Raw genomic sequence first — 16,953 nt, 5'->3', positions numbered from 1 at the left:
ATTTGTAAATGCTCTTTTAAAAATTAGGTTCTGTGGACAAAGAATGTCGCCTGCAATATCAGTAAACAAAGGATGTTGTGACCATCAAGTCATGAGCCCCTGCAGCCGCCCACGACTGTGCACCCTGAGGAGATTCAGGATGGAGAAAAACAGGATACTGGTCCCTAGTTAAGATGCATATCAAAGGGATAATTTCAATAAGCCCAGACTCTCTTCCCATACATAGAAAAGTGCTAAATTTCATTAACTTGAGATGTCTGTTTTTTAAAAAAAATTAGCAGCAATCTTTTGATGTTCAGTTACCTGTTTTGGGTTTTTTGTTTTTGTTTTTGTTTTTTCCAAAAACTGCTATATATCCTGGCTCCTCCCTTACCTCTCTGGACCAGTCCCTCAGAGCTATCTGAGAAGCTGTATCCTGGGCTTAAGTCCTCAGTAAGTCTGCTGAATAAACCATAATTCTCAACTTTTAGGTTATGCATTTTTTTTCAGTTGACAGGCCCTTATGTCTGTTTTAGATGTTGCAAATATTTTCTTCCAGCCTGTCATTTACCTTTCCTCACTTTTTTAAAGGTATTATTTTTCATAGATATTTAAACTTTTTATGTAGCCAAGTATAGTAACCTTTTCTTTTATGGCTTTCTCCATTCCAAGATCCCCCAAATCTCCTTTTTCCCCAATATTTTTTTTTTTTTTTTTTTCTTTTTGCGGTATGTGGGCCTCTCACCGTTGTGGCCTCTCCCGCTGCGGAGCACAGGCTCCGGATGCACAGGCCCAGCGGCCATGGCTCACGGGCCCAGCCGCTCCACGGCATATGGGATCCTCCCAGACCGGGGCACGAACCCGTATCCCCTGCATCGGCAGGCGGACTCCCAACCACTGCACCACCAGGGAGGCCCCCAATATTTTTTAGTTTTGTTTTTTATATTTAGGGATCAGACTTCATTTTTTTCCAGTTGGATAGCTATATGATCCAGCACCGTTATTTTTTTTTAATTGAGGTATAACTGACCAGCACCATTAACTGAATAATACAATCCCCCCCAGTTGTGAAATGCCCCTTTTATCATAAATTCCTAGAGGCATGGGTCTGTTTCTGACCTTTATTTACATTCTGACTTCATTTGCCTTTCTTTAGCAACAGGCCACAGAAATGCATATGCAAAAATACTGGAATGGCCCAGATGGTGGCCAAGTGTAGAACGCAGGCCTGCTTCCTGGGGGTTACCACTTGGTTCTTTGCTGCCATGAAAAAATGCGGGGGGCCAGATCTTCCAAGTTTTCAAGAGGTGCTGGACATCCAGATTTTTATATGAAATCTTCTGTTTTGAAAGTGATGGCAATTCATTTTTTACATTGAAAAAACATTAGGTGGACAAAATATATTTGCAAATGGAAAGCAGTCAGTTCTGTTCCAGATGCTGAAATGTGTTAATGCAGAGTAAGGCTGGATTGGGTCTAGGTGTCCACTCCCGCTCTCTCCACTGCCGACCCTACGGAGCAAAGGAGGAAGACAGATGCAGCAGCTCCGGAAGCCTAGGTTATTTGTGCCACCCCCGGGAAAGGCAGTACTGTCGTGCCTCATTTCACCTCTCACCCACACGAGTTGATGATGTGGTTCCTGGTTTGCTCCGCAACCAGGAAGTCAGCACGCAGGGAGGGGTGGCAACATCAGTGGAGTTGGGCCTCCAAGGCCCTGCTAGCCTGAGTGACACAGAAAAGATGGAACGTGAGGTGCTGGCCAAGGATAGAGCAAGATTCTGGTCCCCCCCCTCCAAACAAGCGGGAAAGTGCTATCATCTTTCTAATAATAATGCAGCCTTCCTGGATATCCAGCTTAACACTGTTTAATCAGCAAAGGAATGGCAACGGACAGAGATCTCCAACGATCACAAGGATAAGATCTGCTGATAGCAAGGACAACTGACATCTAGAACTCCACATGCATTATCTCACCGTCTTTCACAATGACCCCATGAGGTGGCGGCATCAGGACTGTTCCTGCCTCCTTCAGAAGAGGAAACCAGCGCCAGGGGCAATCAGCATGGTTCTGAGATGCAGGAAGAATGAACGGGAGAATAAGGGACTGCAGGCCCCTTCCCCTTCCCAGTGTCCATCTCTGAAGAGTCATTTGTTCACTCAGCAAATCCTTACTGAACACCTCCGATGGGCTATGTACGCTTCCAGGCTTTGAGAATACAGCAGGGCACAGATCCTGGGCACTTTTCCCTTTACTCTGAACTATGACCCAGACTGGCCTTTGCTCTATTCTTTTCTTCTCTGGTTGGAGCAGTGACCTCAGGCCAACTTTTGTATTTTGCTCCAGAGTGCTTAGTTGTTTCCCTGCTACTAGTCACTTCCTGGAATGCACTGACCCTTTCCAAGAATACATGTTGTGCTGTGCCTGAGGCATAGAAAACTGGCAGACTCAGACCCAAATCCCAACCATGCCTTAATTTTGACCTATTTTTAAAATATGTTTCACACACATCACACAATAATCCCTGTGGGTGCCATTCTGAGAGCGGGCGTGGTACATCAGGTTTCTCTTGAAGCAGGAAACTTGATTGCCTGGTGGGGCAGGCAATCTCGGGGCCATGTTAGATGAACCTCTTTTCTTCTCGTTGTCCTTCACCTACATCTTTTTCTCTGATGACCCCATCTTTTGGGTTATGTGTCAGAAGCAGGAACAGGCACTAGATATATGTAGGGCAGTCCCACCGGCTCTACAGGCCTCAGACCCCATCAGTTCATGTTCTGCAGGCAAACATACTCTTCCACTGACTGTAGTTGGTAAAACTGCAGCCCCCCAAAAACATACGTCCAAGTCCAAACCCCTAGCACCCGTGAATGTGACCTTACTTGGAAAAAGGGTCTTCACAGATGAAATTAAGGATCTTGAGGGACTTCCCTGGTGGCAGAGTGGTTAAGAATCCACCTGCCAATGCAGGGGACACGGGTTCAAGCCCTGGTCCGGGAAGATCCCACACACCATGGAGCAACTAAGCCTGTGCGTCACAACTACTGAGCCTGTGCTCTAGAGCCCATGAGCCACAACTACTGAGCCCGTGCGCCACAACTACTGAGCCCGTGTGCCACAACTACTGAAGCCCACAGACCTAGAGACTGTGCTCTGTAACAACAGAAGCCACGGCAAGGAGAAGCTGCAACGAAGAGTAGACCCCGCTCGCCACAACTAGAGAAAGCCCACTCGCAGCAACGAGGATCCAATGCGGCCAAAAGTAAATAAATTAATTGAAAAAAAAAGGATCTTGAGATGAGATCATCCTCAATTAGGATGGGCCTTAAGTCCAATGACATAGATTTGGTGTCCAACAGTGTCCTTGTCAGAGACAGAAAAGGAGCAGACAGACAGACAGAGGGGAGAAGGCCACATGAAGACCCACGTGCAGACAAGGCAGAGACTGGATTTGTGCTACTCTAAGCCAAGGGATGCAAGGACTGCCGGCAGCCACCAAAGGAGAAAGGCATGGAATGGATTCTCCCTTAGAGCCTCCAGAAGGGAAGAACCCTGCCAACACCTTGATTTCAGACCTGTAGCCTCCACAACTATGGGAGAAGAAAGTGCTGTTGTTTTAAGCCTCCACATTTGTGGCAATTTTGTATGGCAGCCCGAGATCAGAGACCCAAGTTGCTTTCCCCCTGTGAGCCAGGACTACCATGGACAGCTTTCCTGAGATTGTGGCTTTCATTCCTTTCATCTGGGGCCTTGGCAACAGTTCTCAGGTGGCTACACGGTGCCCAGAGGCAGGTGTCTGTTCACCAGCAGAAGAGACCTGGGGCCCCTTGGGAGGTGCTGGGCTCTGCAGCTTTGGGAGGAGTGGGATTGATGTCCTCGTCCATGTCAGATCGGTCTGCTCCGACCTCAGCTCTTTCTTCCTGCCTGATCCAAAGGCTGCTTTCTAGCTGTTCTTCAGCAATTTCTAGTTCTTCTTCTGTTTGTAAGACAGCCACGGTTTCCCGGGGTAAGTGTGAGGAATAGAGTCCAAATTTGGCTTTACAACCAAACATCGCCTCATATGGACTTTGCTGCAAGGAAACATCAAAGGCCTGATTCCTCACCATCTGCATGAATCGCAGGCCTTCGGCCCAGTGATGTGAGTGGTTACTCTGCATCCAGGCACTTAGCATGTTCTTGACATCACGGCTTGCTCGCTCCAGGGAGCCTTGGCCTTGGCCAGCATGGTACTTACCAGGGACAATCTTTAGGTCTGGCCATACCTCATTGAGCTCATTGACAACCTGGTTTGTGAACTCCAAGCCACTGTCAGATTCTAACATCGTGGGTGTACCAAGAATTGTGAAAATATCCAACAGGACAGTGACCACCTCATGGGCCTGTTTGGCTTTTAATGGCCGTAAAATAATAAACTTGGTCAAGTGGTCCTGGTAATATAAAATAAACTTGAACTCACCATCAGCATTTGACTGCATGTCAAGGATTTCAACTTGGCATCTGGAGTCAATGTCCTTAAATGGCATGGGCTTGGGTGCAAGGCCTCTCTTGGATACTGGGTTCTTCTGGTGGCACTGTTTACACAGAGTCAGATATAAGACAATGACTTCTTTGGTGACATTCCCGTATTTTCCTTGCAGCTCCTTGAGCATGCGCGTCCGCCCACCATGGCCAATATTGAGATGTGTGTCATGAAGAATATCAAACAGCTCTTCCTTGTGTACATAATACCGTATTCGATCTCGTTCTCCGTGAGTAGCCTCTATTAGTTTCTCCGTGCCTTGTACAGAGATCACGTCATATTTTGCTGCACGGCGATAATCACGTGATGACTTCCTCCCCTTCTCCTTAGCTTCTTTCACTTCTTTTATTGTTTGAAAGTACTTTTCTTTGGAAAATACCTTGCTGTTGTAACTTTTGCTTTCCACTAACTTTGTCACGCTGATGAGAAACTTTTCTCTCATGTTACTTATCTCCTTTTCCATTTCACTTGGATTTGAAACACCAGGGGGATCATTTCCAGCTCTCTGTGGCATCATGGAGAACTGTAAGAAGGATCCTAAGAAAGGCAGAAAGAAACAGAACAAGGCTAAATTTGCTGATATTCCATCTGGAAGACTTTCCCTTCAAAGTTCCTCATTAACTCTTTCATCTGATTTTTTTTTTTTTTAAGATGTTGGGGGTAGGAGTTTTTATTAATTAATTAATTTATTTTTGCTGTGTTGCGTCTTCGTTTCTGTGCGAGGGCTTTCTCTAGTTGTGGCAAGCGGGGGCCACTCTTCATCGCGGTGCACGGGCCTCTCACTATCGCGGCCTCTCTTGTTGCGGAGCACAGGCTCCGGACGCGCAGGCTCAGCGGCCATGGCTCACGGGCCCAGCCGCTCCACGGCATGTGGGATCTTCCCGGACCGGGGCATGAACCCATGTCCCCTGCATCGGCAGGTGGACTCTCAACCACTGCGCCACCAGGGAAGCCCCTTCATCTGATTCTTGAACATATGGAAGAAAGATTACTAAAGTAATGGTATAAAGCAATAACAGAATAAAGGTAACTAGAGGGACTTCCCTGGTGGCACAGTGGTTAAGACTCTGTGCTCCCAATGCAGGGGCCCCGGGTTCAATCCCTGGTCAGGGAATTAGATCCCACATGCATGCCGCAACTAAGAGCTCGCATGCCACAACTAAGGAGCCCACCTGCCGCAACTAAGATCAGGCACAACCAAATATATAAACAAACAAAGAATAAAGATAACTAGAGGGCCCACTGGGCCCATTCATAACCAGAGCATGTCAACAGAATTTTATTTTATTTTATTTTTTTTAAGAAGATGTTGGGGGTAGGAGTTTATTAATTTATTTATTTTTGCTGTGTTGGGTCTTCGTTTCTGTGCAAGGGCTTTCTCTAGCTGTGGCAAGCGGGGGCCACTCTTCATCGCAGTGCGCGGGCCTCTCACTATCGCGGCCTCTCGTTGCGGAGCACAGGCTCCAGACGTGCAGGCTCAGTAGTTGTGGCTCACGGGCCTAGTTGCTCCGCGGCATGTGGGATCCTCCCAGCCCAGGGCTCGAACTCGTGTCCCCTGCATTAGCAGGCAGATTCTCAACCACTGCGCCACCAGGGAAGCCCCTCGACAGAATTTTAAATCAGCAAGATATATACACAAATATGTAGTAATTTTTGACTTTAGGCAAACAGAGTAATTAATAAAACTGTTAGCTCAAACAGTGAAACCTATTAACTTGTCTTTGCTAACTGAAGAGGAGAGGATGAATGGAAATTCCTAAGGCAATAATAGGCTGATATCTCATCCTCCATTCCTTTTAAAATAATATAAATGGGAGAATGTTGCTAGAAGGAACCCACATAACAATAGTAAATTGTGAACTTGAAGTTAGCACCAGAGAGGGCTTTTAGCTTTCCCACAATCAACTTAATTTCTTGTGGTTGAAGAGTCTGTCCTCATTTTAGGAGACTGAAGGAGAACACAGTGGGATTTTTTTTGGGTTTTTCTGGTCGCACCACGTGGCTTGCGGCAGGGTTGTGGGGGGAGGGCGGGGGGATCTTAGTTCCCCGACCAAGGATCAAACCCGGATCCCCTGCAGTGGAAGTGTGGAGTCTTAACCACAGGATGGCCAGGGAATTCCTGGGATATTTTTAAATGATGGTTTTTCCCATCGATTGTACACAGGATTAGTAAAAGAAGACAAGTCCTTACGCTGAGGGACTGGCTTCTTGCAACTGTCCAGCATTGTGTCCCTGCTACAATCCTTCTGAGAGGCCTCTTGACTCTTGCAATCTCTGGTCACATCCTCAAATGTCACTGCCTCCTGAAATGATGCCAGCTGCTGCCACAGAGATGGTTCTGTCTTGGGTCCTGGGCTAAGGAGTAGCTGCAGCAGGACTAGGAAAGAGACAGTGGAGGTACTGGGATCAAAGGCGTGCCCACAGGCATGACTGAATGTCAGTCATATGAGTATTACACAAAGAAAAGATAACAGAGGGAGAGGAAAGGTCTCATATCCAGCAAGATGAGTCCAGCTATGTGGGTGAGGAAGAGGGGTTTTGTTCTCCTGGGAGGTCTGTAGGCCTGACCTGTTTTGACACTGCCTGAGCTGGAGGCCACATATTTCCAGAACGAAGCAGAGAGTCCAAGAGAACTTGAGCACTCCAAGGCCGGGAGACACTTCCAGGTACAGGCTTGATGGTTCTGAAGAGGCAGCAGGGGCTGTTTCCAGAAATGAAAAGGTTACATCTAGGGACACAGAGATATGTCAGGAGGTTACCATGCCAAAGAGATACCCCCAGATGGAGTCCACACTCCACCAAGATCGGAGAAGTCTTCTGGAAGAGAACTTGATACCCAGGTGTCTAAACCAAGGTTCCTTAGTTAGAACAACTCTGGAACACAGGATGGTGATGAGGCCAAGGGAAGAGTTCATGTGATGATCACAGGAATTCCAATCATCTTAGGAAAACAAGATCCCCGAGATGCCAGCCATCAGATGAAGAGCTGAGGGGTAGGGCAGAATCCTGAGAAGCAGAGAAAGATGGAAATATATTTTTAAAAAATATATATTTTTTAATATTTATTTGTTTGGCCGTGCTGGGTCTTGGTTGTGGCACACGGGATCTTGGTTGTGGCATGTGTGTGGGATTTAGTTCCCTGACCAGGGATGGTACCCGGGCCCCCTGCATTGGGAATGTGGAGTCTTAACCACTGGACCACCAGGGAAGTCCCGATGGAAACAATTAAAAGCTCTGAGCAAGAGTCTCAGTTAAGCTGAGCCTGCTTCCAGATCCTGAATGTCCTCCACTAAAAAGGCTTCGAATTCCCTCGACTGGCATCACTGGTTAACCATGGAACATTCCTGATTCTAAAGACACTACTGACTGTAAAACCACTGACATAATGACTATTTTCTTTTGAGAGGAAAAACTGAAGCCCTATATTAAACGAACATATCCAGATTTTTTTTTTTTGCCACACTGCGCGGCATGCGGAATCTTAGTTCCCCAACCAGGGGTTGAACCCGTGCCCCTTGCAGTGGAAGTATAGAGTCTTAACCACTGATCCGCCAAGGAACTGCCCACACATCCAGATTTTTTAAAGGTGAAAAATATGCATTTCAGGATCGAAGAAACAGAATGTTTATAATATGCTCTTTAAGCCTGAGCTCAAGACCCTCAGTGCAAACTGACATTTTTAAAGGCTCCGAGAAGTCCTGCAGTAAATAAGCCGGTCTATTTCATCCACCAGTCCCATATAATCATTGACATGGGGCTTTGTTTCCCAAAGAATATGTATTATCATCCCACAGTCCTTAGAAGAGACTTGAAACCACAAGATATTCAACGGGATCCAGGAGGAGGACCTTCCAGACTCCTCACCGAAACCAGCATCTCTCAGAAACTGGCTGCACTGGCTGCTATTTGAGGCCCTTCAAGGAACTACATGGGAAGGAAAGACCTCATCTCCATCCTATAAAAGAATGAAGAAGACACACTAGAAATAGTTTATAATCAAAAGATGGAAAAATCTCAGTCTTTAATATGAGAAATGGTCCTTATTACCCTATACCATGAAATTCTAATGCACAGCCCTGGAGTCACATTTGACTAACAGACATATGTTGGTTAGTCTACCCAGTGTTTGTTTTTTAAAAATTGAATGGTTTACCTATATTTACAGACTGGGGAGTTCATATAAAAATCTAGATTTCTGGCTTTCATGAAAAATGGGACGATCCAGCCATACTGGGAGCTTTGCTACTTGGCAACAACTGGCTGGAGTGGAGAGGCAGCCACTCCCTTTAGATAGTCTACACTCTGTTTCCCACAGTCTTTAAGCCAGCAACTAACTATTCACCTTAGCTGCCCACCCCTGTAGTTACCTGAGTTTTCAACACCTGTTCTAAAGCAAAAGGAAAGAAACGAGGCCCCAAAGAAAGATGGCCAACTTCCTGGTGTGATCTGTGTTGGTGGGATGATAAATGAGCCTGTTTGATTAAAGAAAACTGGAAAGATCTTCCTTCCTCACCCACCTGCAAGTCTTTGCTTTGGCTGTCCCGGACCTGCAACAGGTTCTTCCAAATCACACCCAGCTCAAATCAGCATCCTTCTTGATGCACTCCAGCTGACTGCCATCTCTCCTGCCTCTGAACAGCCTGCACCACTCACTGGAGCGCTTTGCATTTTCAGTCGACTGGTTCAGGTGTACAAACCTAGAAGGCAGGGGCTGAGGCTTCTACCTCGCTGTATCCCCTCAGAGGGCAGATGAATACAGGGCTGAGACGAAAGATGTTCAAAGGGCATTTGTCAAACACTTGGCTTACAGGTAAGGAAGAGAGGCATTGCAGAGGCATGGTAAGTCAATTTCTGACGCTATCATTTACTGTGTGAGTAGGCTGGGCAAAGTTTCTGAGGCTTCATTTTCCGCAACTATAAAATGGGGAGAATACCACTCTCCATCACAACGAGTTGTTGGGAAGACTCCGTGATAATGCAGATAATGCACTTAGTGCAGTGTCCCCGCACCTTCCACAATACCAACTCCCGATTATTCCCGAAAACCTGGTTCGGGCATCAAGTCCTTTGTGCCGTCCTAAGTTCCGCGGTCTCTGCACCACCGCGCCAGGCTCCACGAGGGTTCCGCCTGCTAGTCGGGCCCGCCCACTCCTCCAAGGGCGGCCAACTCCGGGGGAGGAGTGAAATGAATGAGCCAGGCCAGCGGGAAGAGAGACCGATCGGGGTGGTTTTGCAGGAGAGGGAGGTCCGGAAGTGAAAAGGAATACGCCAGGGCCGCAGGGTCGGGAGTCCGCCCCACCCACGGCTGCGTCCGCCAGCGCCGCCCGGTCCCCTCCCGCTCTGCGTGGGCCCGCGGCGGCGGAGGCCGGCCGTGCCGGCCGGAAGCGGCTCCGCGCCGGCCGGAAGCCCCGCCCCTCCCGAGGGGCCGTCCGCAGACGCCGCGGCGGGGAGAAACCTTATTCCTTTTCTCGGTAATGAAGGCTGTGTTCCGGGGTCCTGCCCAGCCTGCAGCGTGCTCGGCGGAAGCTGCGGTGAGTGAGGTTACTGAGGTGATAGCTGGGGCCGGCCCAGGTGCGACCTTGGCTAAGCCAGCCACTAACTGGTCTCCGGCGGTGGCAAAATTGGTCACCTATTTCCCCACGTTGTCGTAAAGGCTCCAAGATAAATGAATGCTCGCCTCCAGCCTGGAAAGTAAACCCCATTCATCGTCCTACACGTTTAAATGCTTAGGTCTAAAGTGAGGAAGGTGTTGTCAACAATTACTCTGTGCACGGTATCGCTTAATCCTCTAGGAAAAACTGCATTTTAGGTGAGCACTTTTTGCTTCAGATTGTAAGCTAAAGATTCATTTTGGTCTAACAGCACTCACACAACATCAGTGCAGAAAACAAGGTGGTAAAGGGGGTCCTCGGGTATTCAGCTTTACCCCAAAGTGCTGCTGCCTGCTGTAAAAGAAAATCACTATTTTATTAGTCCCGATTTCGGAATATCGTTAGAAAGCATTTCAATCATTAAATAATTGATGCTTGGGACTTCCCTTGTCGCGCATTGGTTAAGAATCCGCCTGCCAATGCAGGGGACACGGGTTCGAGCTCTGGTCCTGGCAGATCCCACATGCTGCAGAGCAGCTAAGTCCGTGCGCCACAACTACTGAGCCTGTGGTCTAGAGCCCACGTGAAGCCCACGCGTCTAGAGCCCGTGCTCCCCAACAAGAGAGAGCCACCGCAATGAGAAGCCCAAGGGCAGCAACGAAGACCCAACGCAGCTAAAAATACATACATTAAAAAAAAAAGAACTGATGCTCAAATTTGGTTAAAAAACCAACTCTCTCTAAACAGTACTTTTCATTACTGGAATCAAGCCACAAGATAAGGGTAGTCTGCCTCTAGATAGCTAACATCACCTGAACTTCCCTGAAAACTGACCCGCCGAAATCTAGTAAGCGTCTCAAAGCACCACACATAAACAAAGGCTCTTCATTTTAACAGTTTTTAATGAAAGTTTTATACAAGATTACTTCATTCCTGCATCTTCTCAATTGTTTCTTCCTTGTATTTGCCCTTTTCCTTTCCTACTTGGCGAGATTTGGCTTTACGTTCGAGGATCTTTTTGCGGTCTTTGTCCAGTTTTAGTCTGGTGATAACCACCTGCAGACAAATAATAAAAAATGCTCCTGAGCTTTAAACAATTACCAACACAGAACACATGGGAAGGCCCAACATTCAGTGCCATTCCCCACACCTGTGGGAGTGCCATTCCCCACACCTGTGGGAGTTCCACACACTCTGAAGTGCCAGAAATGATTCTTTACCCCCAAACCTGGCTTAAATGTTCACTAATACTCAGCCAACAAAGGAGAAGGCAATGTGGCACTGGTGCTTCTTCTCACGTCCTCTTCTGTGCTTTATTAGAAAATCAGCTTCTTTTTCTACTGCAAAACGTTTCAACTATTCCACTCCTCTCAGTTTTATAAGCTAACAAAGTCATACACATTTGTTTCTATAGTAACGTTAGTACCACAAAGTTGGAAATTAAATGTAGCCTTCACACATGCTTCAACCTGCAAAACCTTTAGTGAAGTCATGGAACATACCTATTCCAACAGATTTGTCACCAAAGACACCCAGATTATGATAAATTTTAGTCTTAGAGAGGAAGGTGAGGAAAGGCAAAGACAGCACTGAACAAGGTCTGGAAATATAGCATAGCAACCAAAAGACAATCTCCACCGCCATGGAGGTTGTATCTAATATGAGATGGAATGCTGGAGGACAGGGGCTAAATCATAATCGAGATCAGGCAAAGCCTCACGGAAAGGTCTGTATCTGAACACAGACCTGATAAGAGAAGTAGAGTATTCCAAACAGAACCGCAAGCACCGAAGTCCAGAGGCAGAAGAACTTCTAAGTTTAACAGGCGTGTTTCTCAAATTTGAGTGTGTCTGGAGGGCTTGTTAAAATAGACCCCTGGGTCCCACCCCCAAGTTCTGCTTCAGTAGACCTGGGAACAGAATGTACAATTCCATGAAGTTACCAGGTGATGCTGCCAACCAGCAGACACACTGAGGAGCACGGCTGTAGGAACAGTAAAGAGGCTAGTGGACTAGAACACGAAGAGTGGAATAAGGTGACATCAAGGAGTAGCTGGTGATGGGACTTCCCTGGTGGCGCTGTGGTTAAGAATCCGCCTGTCGGGCTTCCCTGGTGGCGCAGTGGTTGGGAGTCCGCCTGCCAATGCAGGGGACACGGGTTCGTGCCCCGATCCCGGAAGATCCCACGTGCCGCGGAGCGGCTGGGCCCGCGAGCCATGGCCGCGGAGCCTGTGCTCCGCAACGGGAGAGGCCACAGCAGTGAGAGGCCCGCGTACAGCAAAAAAGAAAAAAAAAAAAAAAAAAAAAAAAAGAATCCGCCTGCCAGTGGAGGGGACACGGGTTCAAGCCCTGGTCGGGGAAGATCCCACATGCCGCAGAGCAACTAAGCCCGTGTGCCACAACTACTGAGCCTGTGCTCTAGAGCCCACGAGCCACAACTACTGAGCCCATGTGCTGCAACTACTGAAGCCCGCGCGCCTAGAGCCCGTGCTGTGCAGCGAGAAGCCAGCGCACCGCAATGAAGAGTAGCCCCCACTCGCCGCAACTAGAGAAAGCCTGTGCGCGCTGCAAGGAAGACCCGATGCAGCCAAAAATAAATAAATTAAAAAACAAAAAGAAGTAGCAGCTGGTGATCAGTCTTGTAGGCCACTCTGATGGTAACAATATCCTGGATACAGTGTGACAGCAGTCAACAGGGCTTATCGACTGATGTGGGGTATATAGTAAGAATGACATTTTGGCTTGAGCCATTAGGACAAAGCTGCCACACACAGTGACGGTAACAAACTGCAAGAGGCTTCAAGGATAAAACCGGGAGTTTAAACATGTCAGGTTTGAGGTATTGATTGGATATCTAAGTTGACATGCAAACTAGTCAACTGGATATTGAGGTTTGTCTGGAATAAGAGATGAAGATGAGCCATAAAGAAGGAGATCAACTGTCAAATGCTGCATTAAGTTCATAAAACACTAAGAATCGGTCACTGGATTGGTGACCTTGACAACGACTGATCTAGTTGGGGGCAACTAAGACTGTAGTGAAGAATGGGAAAGTCTTCGCTCTTAAGAGATACACACTGAAGTAATTAGAGGTGAAGTGCCACGATGTTTGTAATCCACTAGTGGGTAGGGAAAAGGGCAAAGAAAATGGTAGTTGTGAATTCTAGGTGAAAGATACGCAACAGCTGTACTAGTCTTTCGACTTCCCTGTAGTTTGCAGATTAGATTTGTGGTGCCAACTCAAGATCTTAAAAAAAGAACACCTCATTATTTGAATAGGCACCAAGCACATTTATTACCTTTATATTAAACATATCTTTTTAATTGAGAGAAATCAGACAGCAGTATTGGAAAATTCACATTAAAGTCCAGGACATGAGAATCAGACCATTATCTTCTATTTTGGCTTAGATACCACTATCAATGGGATCTAGACTCTGAGGTCCAGATTTTTTCCATCTGCAAATGACTTAATACCTACTTTGCAGGGCTGTAAATGTGCCTTACTGTTTACTCAATTCTGTTTAATACACAGGGTATGAGCTCCATATCATCTAAAAATTACCCCATTTCCTATATTTTAAGATCTATTCATTTTTAGATTGATCGATCAGCTTACTAATAGCTTTTAAGGAAAAGTTACATCAAATACACATACAGAATAACTGTTAAAATTTCCTTCTCCCCTCTCAAGCATTCTTAAAAACACCCACCTTGCTGGGGTGAATGCCCACATGGACAGTTGTGCCATTAGCCTTCTCCCGCTGCACTCGTTCAATGTAGATGACATACTTCTTCCTGTAAACCTGGACTACTTTGCCAATTTGCTGCCCTTTGTAGTGTCCTCGTACAACCTAAATGCAAATTCAAAAATAAAAGATATATGTGGTTAAAAGAATATTAAACTTGAAAATCAGGAAACCTATGAATCAGGTAAACATCATTCACTTCATCAGATATACAGGATCTTCCAATTTTGAAAGATCTAATCATTAATGGAAATGTGCCAATAATTCTATCTCTGGCTTCAATTAACCTGGAAATAAACTATGCTCCATATCAATCTACAGTGATGTAGAGCGCATCCTACAACTGATGATCCACCAGCAATGGTGGGCTTGTTAAAAGGTTAAAAACGAGGAACAAGCCCACCTTGGTTTTTTGTACCAAGTTGACAAGGAAACTGTCGCTCCATCTCAAAGGGAACAACAGGCCATAAATATTAAATTCACAACCCATTAAAGGGCCCAACTAAGAGCCAAAGAGTGGGCAGCAGCTAATATTTAAGGAAACATGCCACTTCTTTCCCTGAGGTTAACTAACATCGTTCTGTACGCGGGAGTCCCAGCGATCCTCAGCTTGCCAAAGTGCTTCTGAGCAGATGTTTCTTTCCCAGTTACAGAAAGCAGAGGAGACGGCCTCCGAAACCTACTGGCAATTTTAGCACCAGCACAGGAGCGACAAATGGCTATTCATCTCAAGAAATGCTGGTAACATGTAAGCTGCTTTAGAGACTGCTTGAATCTTAATCACTAGCTGCAAGTTACAGCTAAGAAACATTAATAGAAATTTTCACTTAAATAGATTTGACAAATTATTTACTGGTACTCTCAAACAATCATATGAAACTACAGCTCAGTTGTAACTTACATATGGATTTTGATTCAGACACAGAATTGTTTACTGGTCCTCAAATGCCTCTCCAATGCCCAAACATACCCAGAAAAAGATAACTCCAAACTAAGATTCTGGTTCCAAACCCCCTTTCTTCTGTTTAATTATGACTGCATCTGACGCTTGAGACAACTGATTTTCACCAAAGTGTAAAGGTGAAGAAAGCTGCATACTTTTTGTTTAGTCCCCAGCTCAACTCCTTTTGCAGTCCTGTTGTGGGAGCCAATGTCTCAGTTGTATCACTCTCAGAATGCAATCCAGCGTCTGTGCCTAATGTGCGGGATATTCGCCGAGATGACCTGAACACGGCACATACCTGAACTTCATCATCCTTCCGGATGGGCATGGATCGGACATTGTACTTCTGTCTCAGCTCTTTAGAAAGAGGGGAAGACATAATCTTCCTGCGAATGTGGGAAGGCGCATTGAAATGCCTTTTCCGGTTCTTGCTTCGGTCAGAAGTCACAAAGGGATTGAATTTCATTTCGGCTAAATAAAGAGTTAGAAGAGGTGTAAACCCTTAAATGACCAAATCTCATTCAGTTTTACAAACAAGTAACTGCAACAATTTCATCTTGAAAGTTTAGAATGCTCACAAAAGCTGTTACACTCTTTAACTTCATCAAAAACTGCTTGTAGTGAATTGCTTTACTGGGATGTTTTCTGTATTTGCTTATGGAACAGAAGAACGTTCCATTACCAACACACCTGTCGTGATTAAACTTTTTGTTTACTCTCTCAAACTGCATATCTACTGCATAAGGAAGCTAAAACAGGACTTATGTTTCTGCTGAATTAGGGCAAAGCAGACTGACAATTCAAATATCACATCACATTTTAGAAAGACCAAGCAACGTTAATCTGCGAACTTGAGCGTGAACACATTTAGCCCCATCCCCAAATGAATGAAATCAGGCCCTCATCCCGAACCTGGAAAATGCACATAACTCGGGTCCAAAAAGCCTTCCAATGGGCGAGCGCCGTCTGAAAGTTCCGTAGATTTACCAAGAAGCTATCTCGAGATCATTCTTTAGGAAACTACACTGCCCAGACTAGACTCCATCACCATAGGCTCCCTCCTCTTCAGCTCCCGTTTCCAAGTCCCCAAATCCTCTTTCTTCCTCCCTTCCCCACCCCGGCGGTCCTTGAGCTAGGAGGAAGGTCGAGACCATCCTGGCCCCCCTTCCCGGCTGCTACTCGGCCACCGGAACAGTATAGGGGCCCCCGGGGTCGAGATACACCGTGCCCATAAACGGATGGCTGCGGATTATACGCGTTCTCCCGGCAAACTCACCCGTTGGCGCTTCTGCGATGGCCACAAAAGGGAAGAGATCCACACACAGCTTCCGGTTTTGTAAGTTTCCGAGAGGTATCGCGAGACCGCTGTTTCTTGGAGCGAGAGAAGCGCAGAGTTTGAACGCGGAGGGAAAACTGGGAAAGAAGTTGATAACTAGCGCCATCTCATGGCTCGGAGGGGAACTGCAGAGCTCTGGGTTCTGCCGCTGCGTCCTCTGGGAACGGTGGTTCCCGGGCAAGTGGCGGGGGCTGCTTGGGGTCTGACTGACCCGGCGGATGTTGAGGGAGCGAGCGGCCCCAAGGACCCGTGTCCCTTCACTTGAACACCGGGCAGCGGGTACTCCCTTAGCCGGGAAAGGGCAGGTCCTATATTTGACCGCCAGGTGGCGCTGGGACTCCGGCCGGCCGGTCACCTCGGTTACCTGGACATCCCGGGCCAAGGGCGTGGGCCTGTCGAGTGTGCCTGACAGGTAACCAACCAGCTCCAGCCCGGCGCCCGCAGCCGCCCCAACACCAATGTGTGTGCTGACTGCTCCACGGGGCCCGCCCGAGGTTCGGCTCCCGCCGGCGAGGGGCCTTCCGAGAACTGGGGCCGCGGGTCCGCCCCCCACCCCGCGGAAGTAGGTCTGAACCCGCGTTTCTAACGAGCTCCCAGGTGATGCCGAGGGTGCTGGTCCGGGACCACACTTTGAAGGAGCGCGGCGTGAGGAAGCCTTTCCACGTAGAGAACTGTGCCCTTTTCTCTTTTTTTAAAAATAAATTTATTTATTTTATTTATTTATTTTTGTCTGCGTTGGGTCTTCATTGCTACACGCCGGCTTTCTCTAGTGCGGTGAGCGGGGGCTACTCTTCGTTGCAGTGCGCGGGCTTCTCATTGCGGTGGCTTCTCTTGTTGCG

The 16,953-nt window shown here is 47.1% G+C and overlaps 2 protein-coding genes across 2 annotated transcripts; both read right to left on the bottom strand.

Moving 5' to 3' along the window:
• Window positions 1–1,198: 1,198 nt before the first annotated feature.
• KRBA2 (KRAB-A domain containing 2) lies at window positions 1,199–7,218 on the bottom strand (the record flags this gene model as incomplete). Its single annotated transcript, XM_060082787.1, has 3 exons — window positions 1,199–5,033; window positions 6,688–6,873; window positions 7,065–7,218. Coding segments are annotated over 3 exons (1,596 nt in total), but the record flags the coding sequence as incomplete, so codon positions are not given.
• Window positions 7,219–10,971: 3,753 nt separating this feature from the next.
• RPL26 (ribosomal protein L26) lies at window positions 10,972–16,156 on the bottom strand. Its single transcript, XM_060080947.1, has 4 exons — window positions 16,055–16,156; window positions 15,077–15,249; window positions 13,800–13,940; window positions 10,972–11,143 (listed from the first exon to the last, which is right to left on the bottom strand). The coding sequence occupies exons 2-4, from the start codon at window positions 15,242–15,244 to the stop codon at window positions 11,015–11,017; spliced, it is 438 nt and encodes a 145-aa protein (XP_059936930.1). The 5' UTR covers window positions 15,245–15,249; window positions 16,055–16,156; the 3' UTR covers window positions 10,972–11,014.
• Window positions 16,157–16,953: the final 797 nt, after the last annotated feature.

The sequence above is a fragment of the Mesoplodon densirostris genome, chromosome 18 (assembly GCF_025265405.1).
Source record: "Mesoplodon densirostris isolate mMesDen1 chromosome 18, mMesDen1 primary haplotype, whole genome shotgun sequence".
NCBI classification, from domain to species: domain Eukaryota; kingdom Metazoa; phylum Chordata; class Mammalia; order Artiodactyla; family Ziphiidae; genus Mesoplodon; species Mesoplodon densirostris.
Note: the sequence above shows the minus strand (reverse complement) of the source record. Positions and strands in the feature narration are given on the sequence as shown.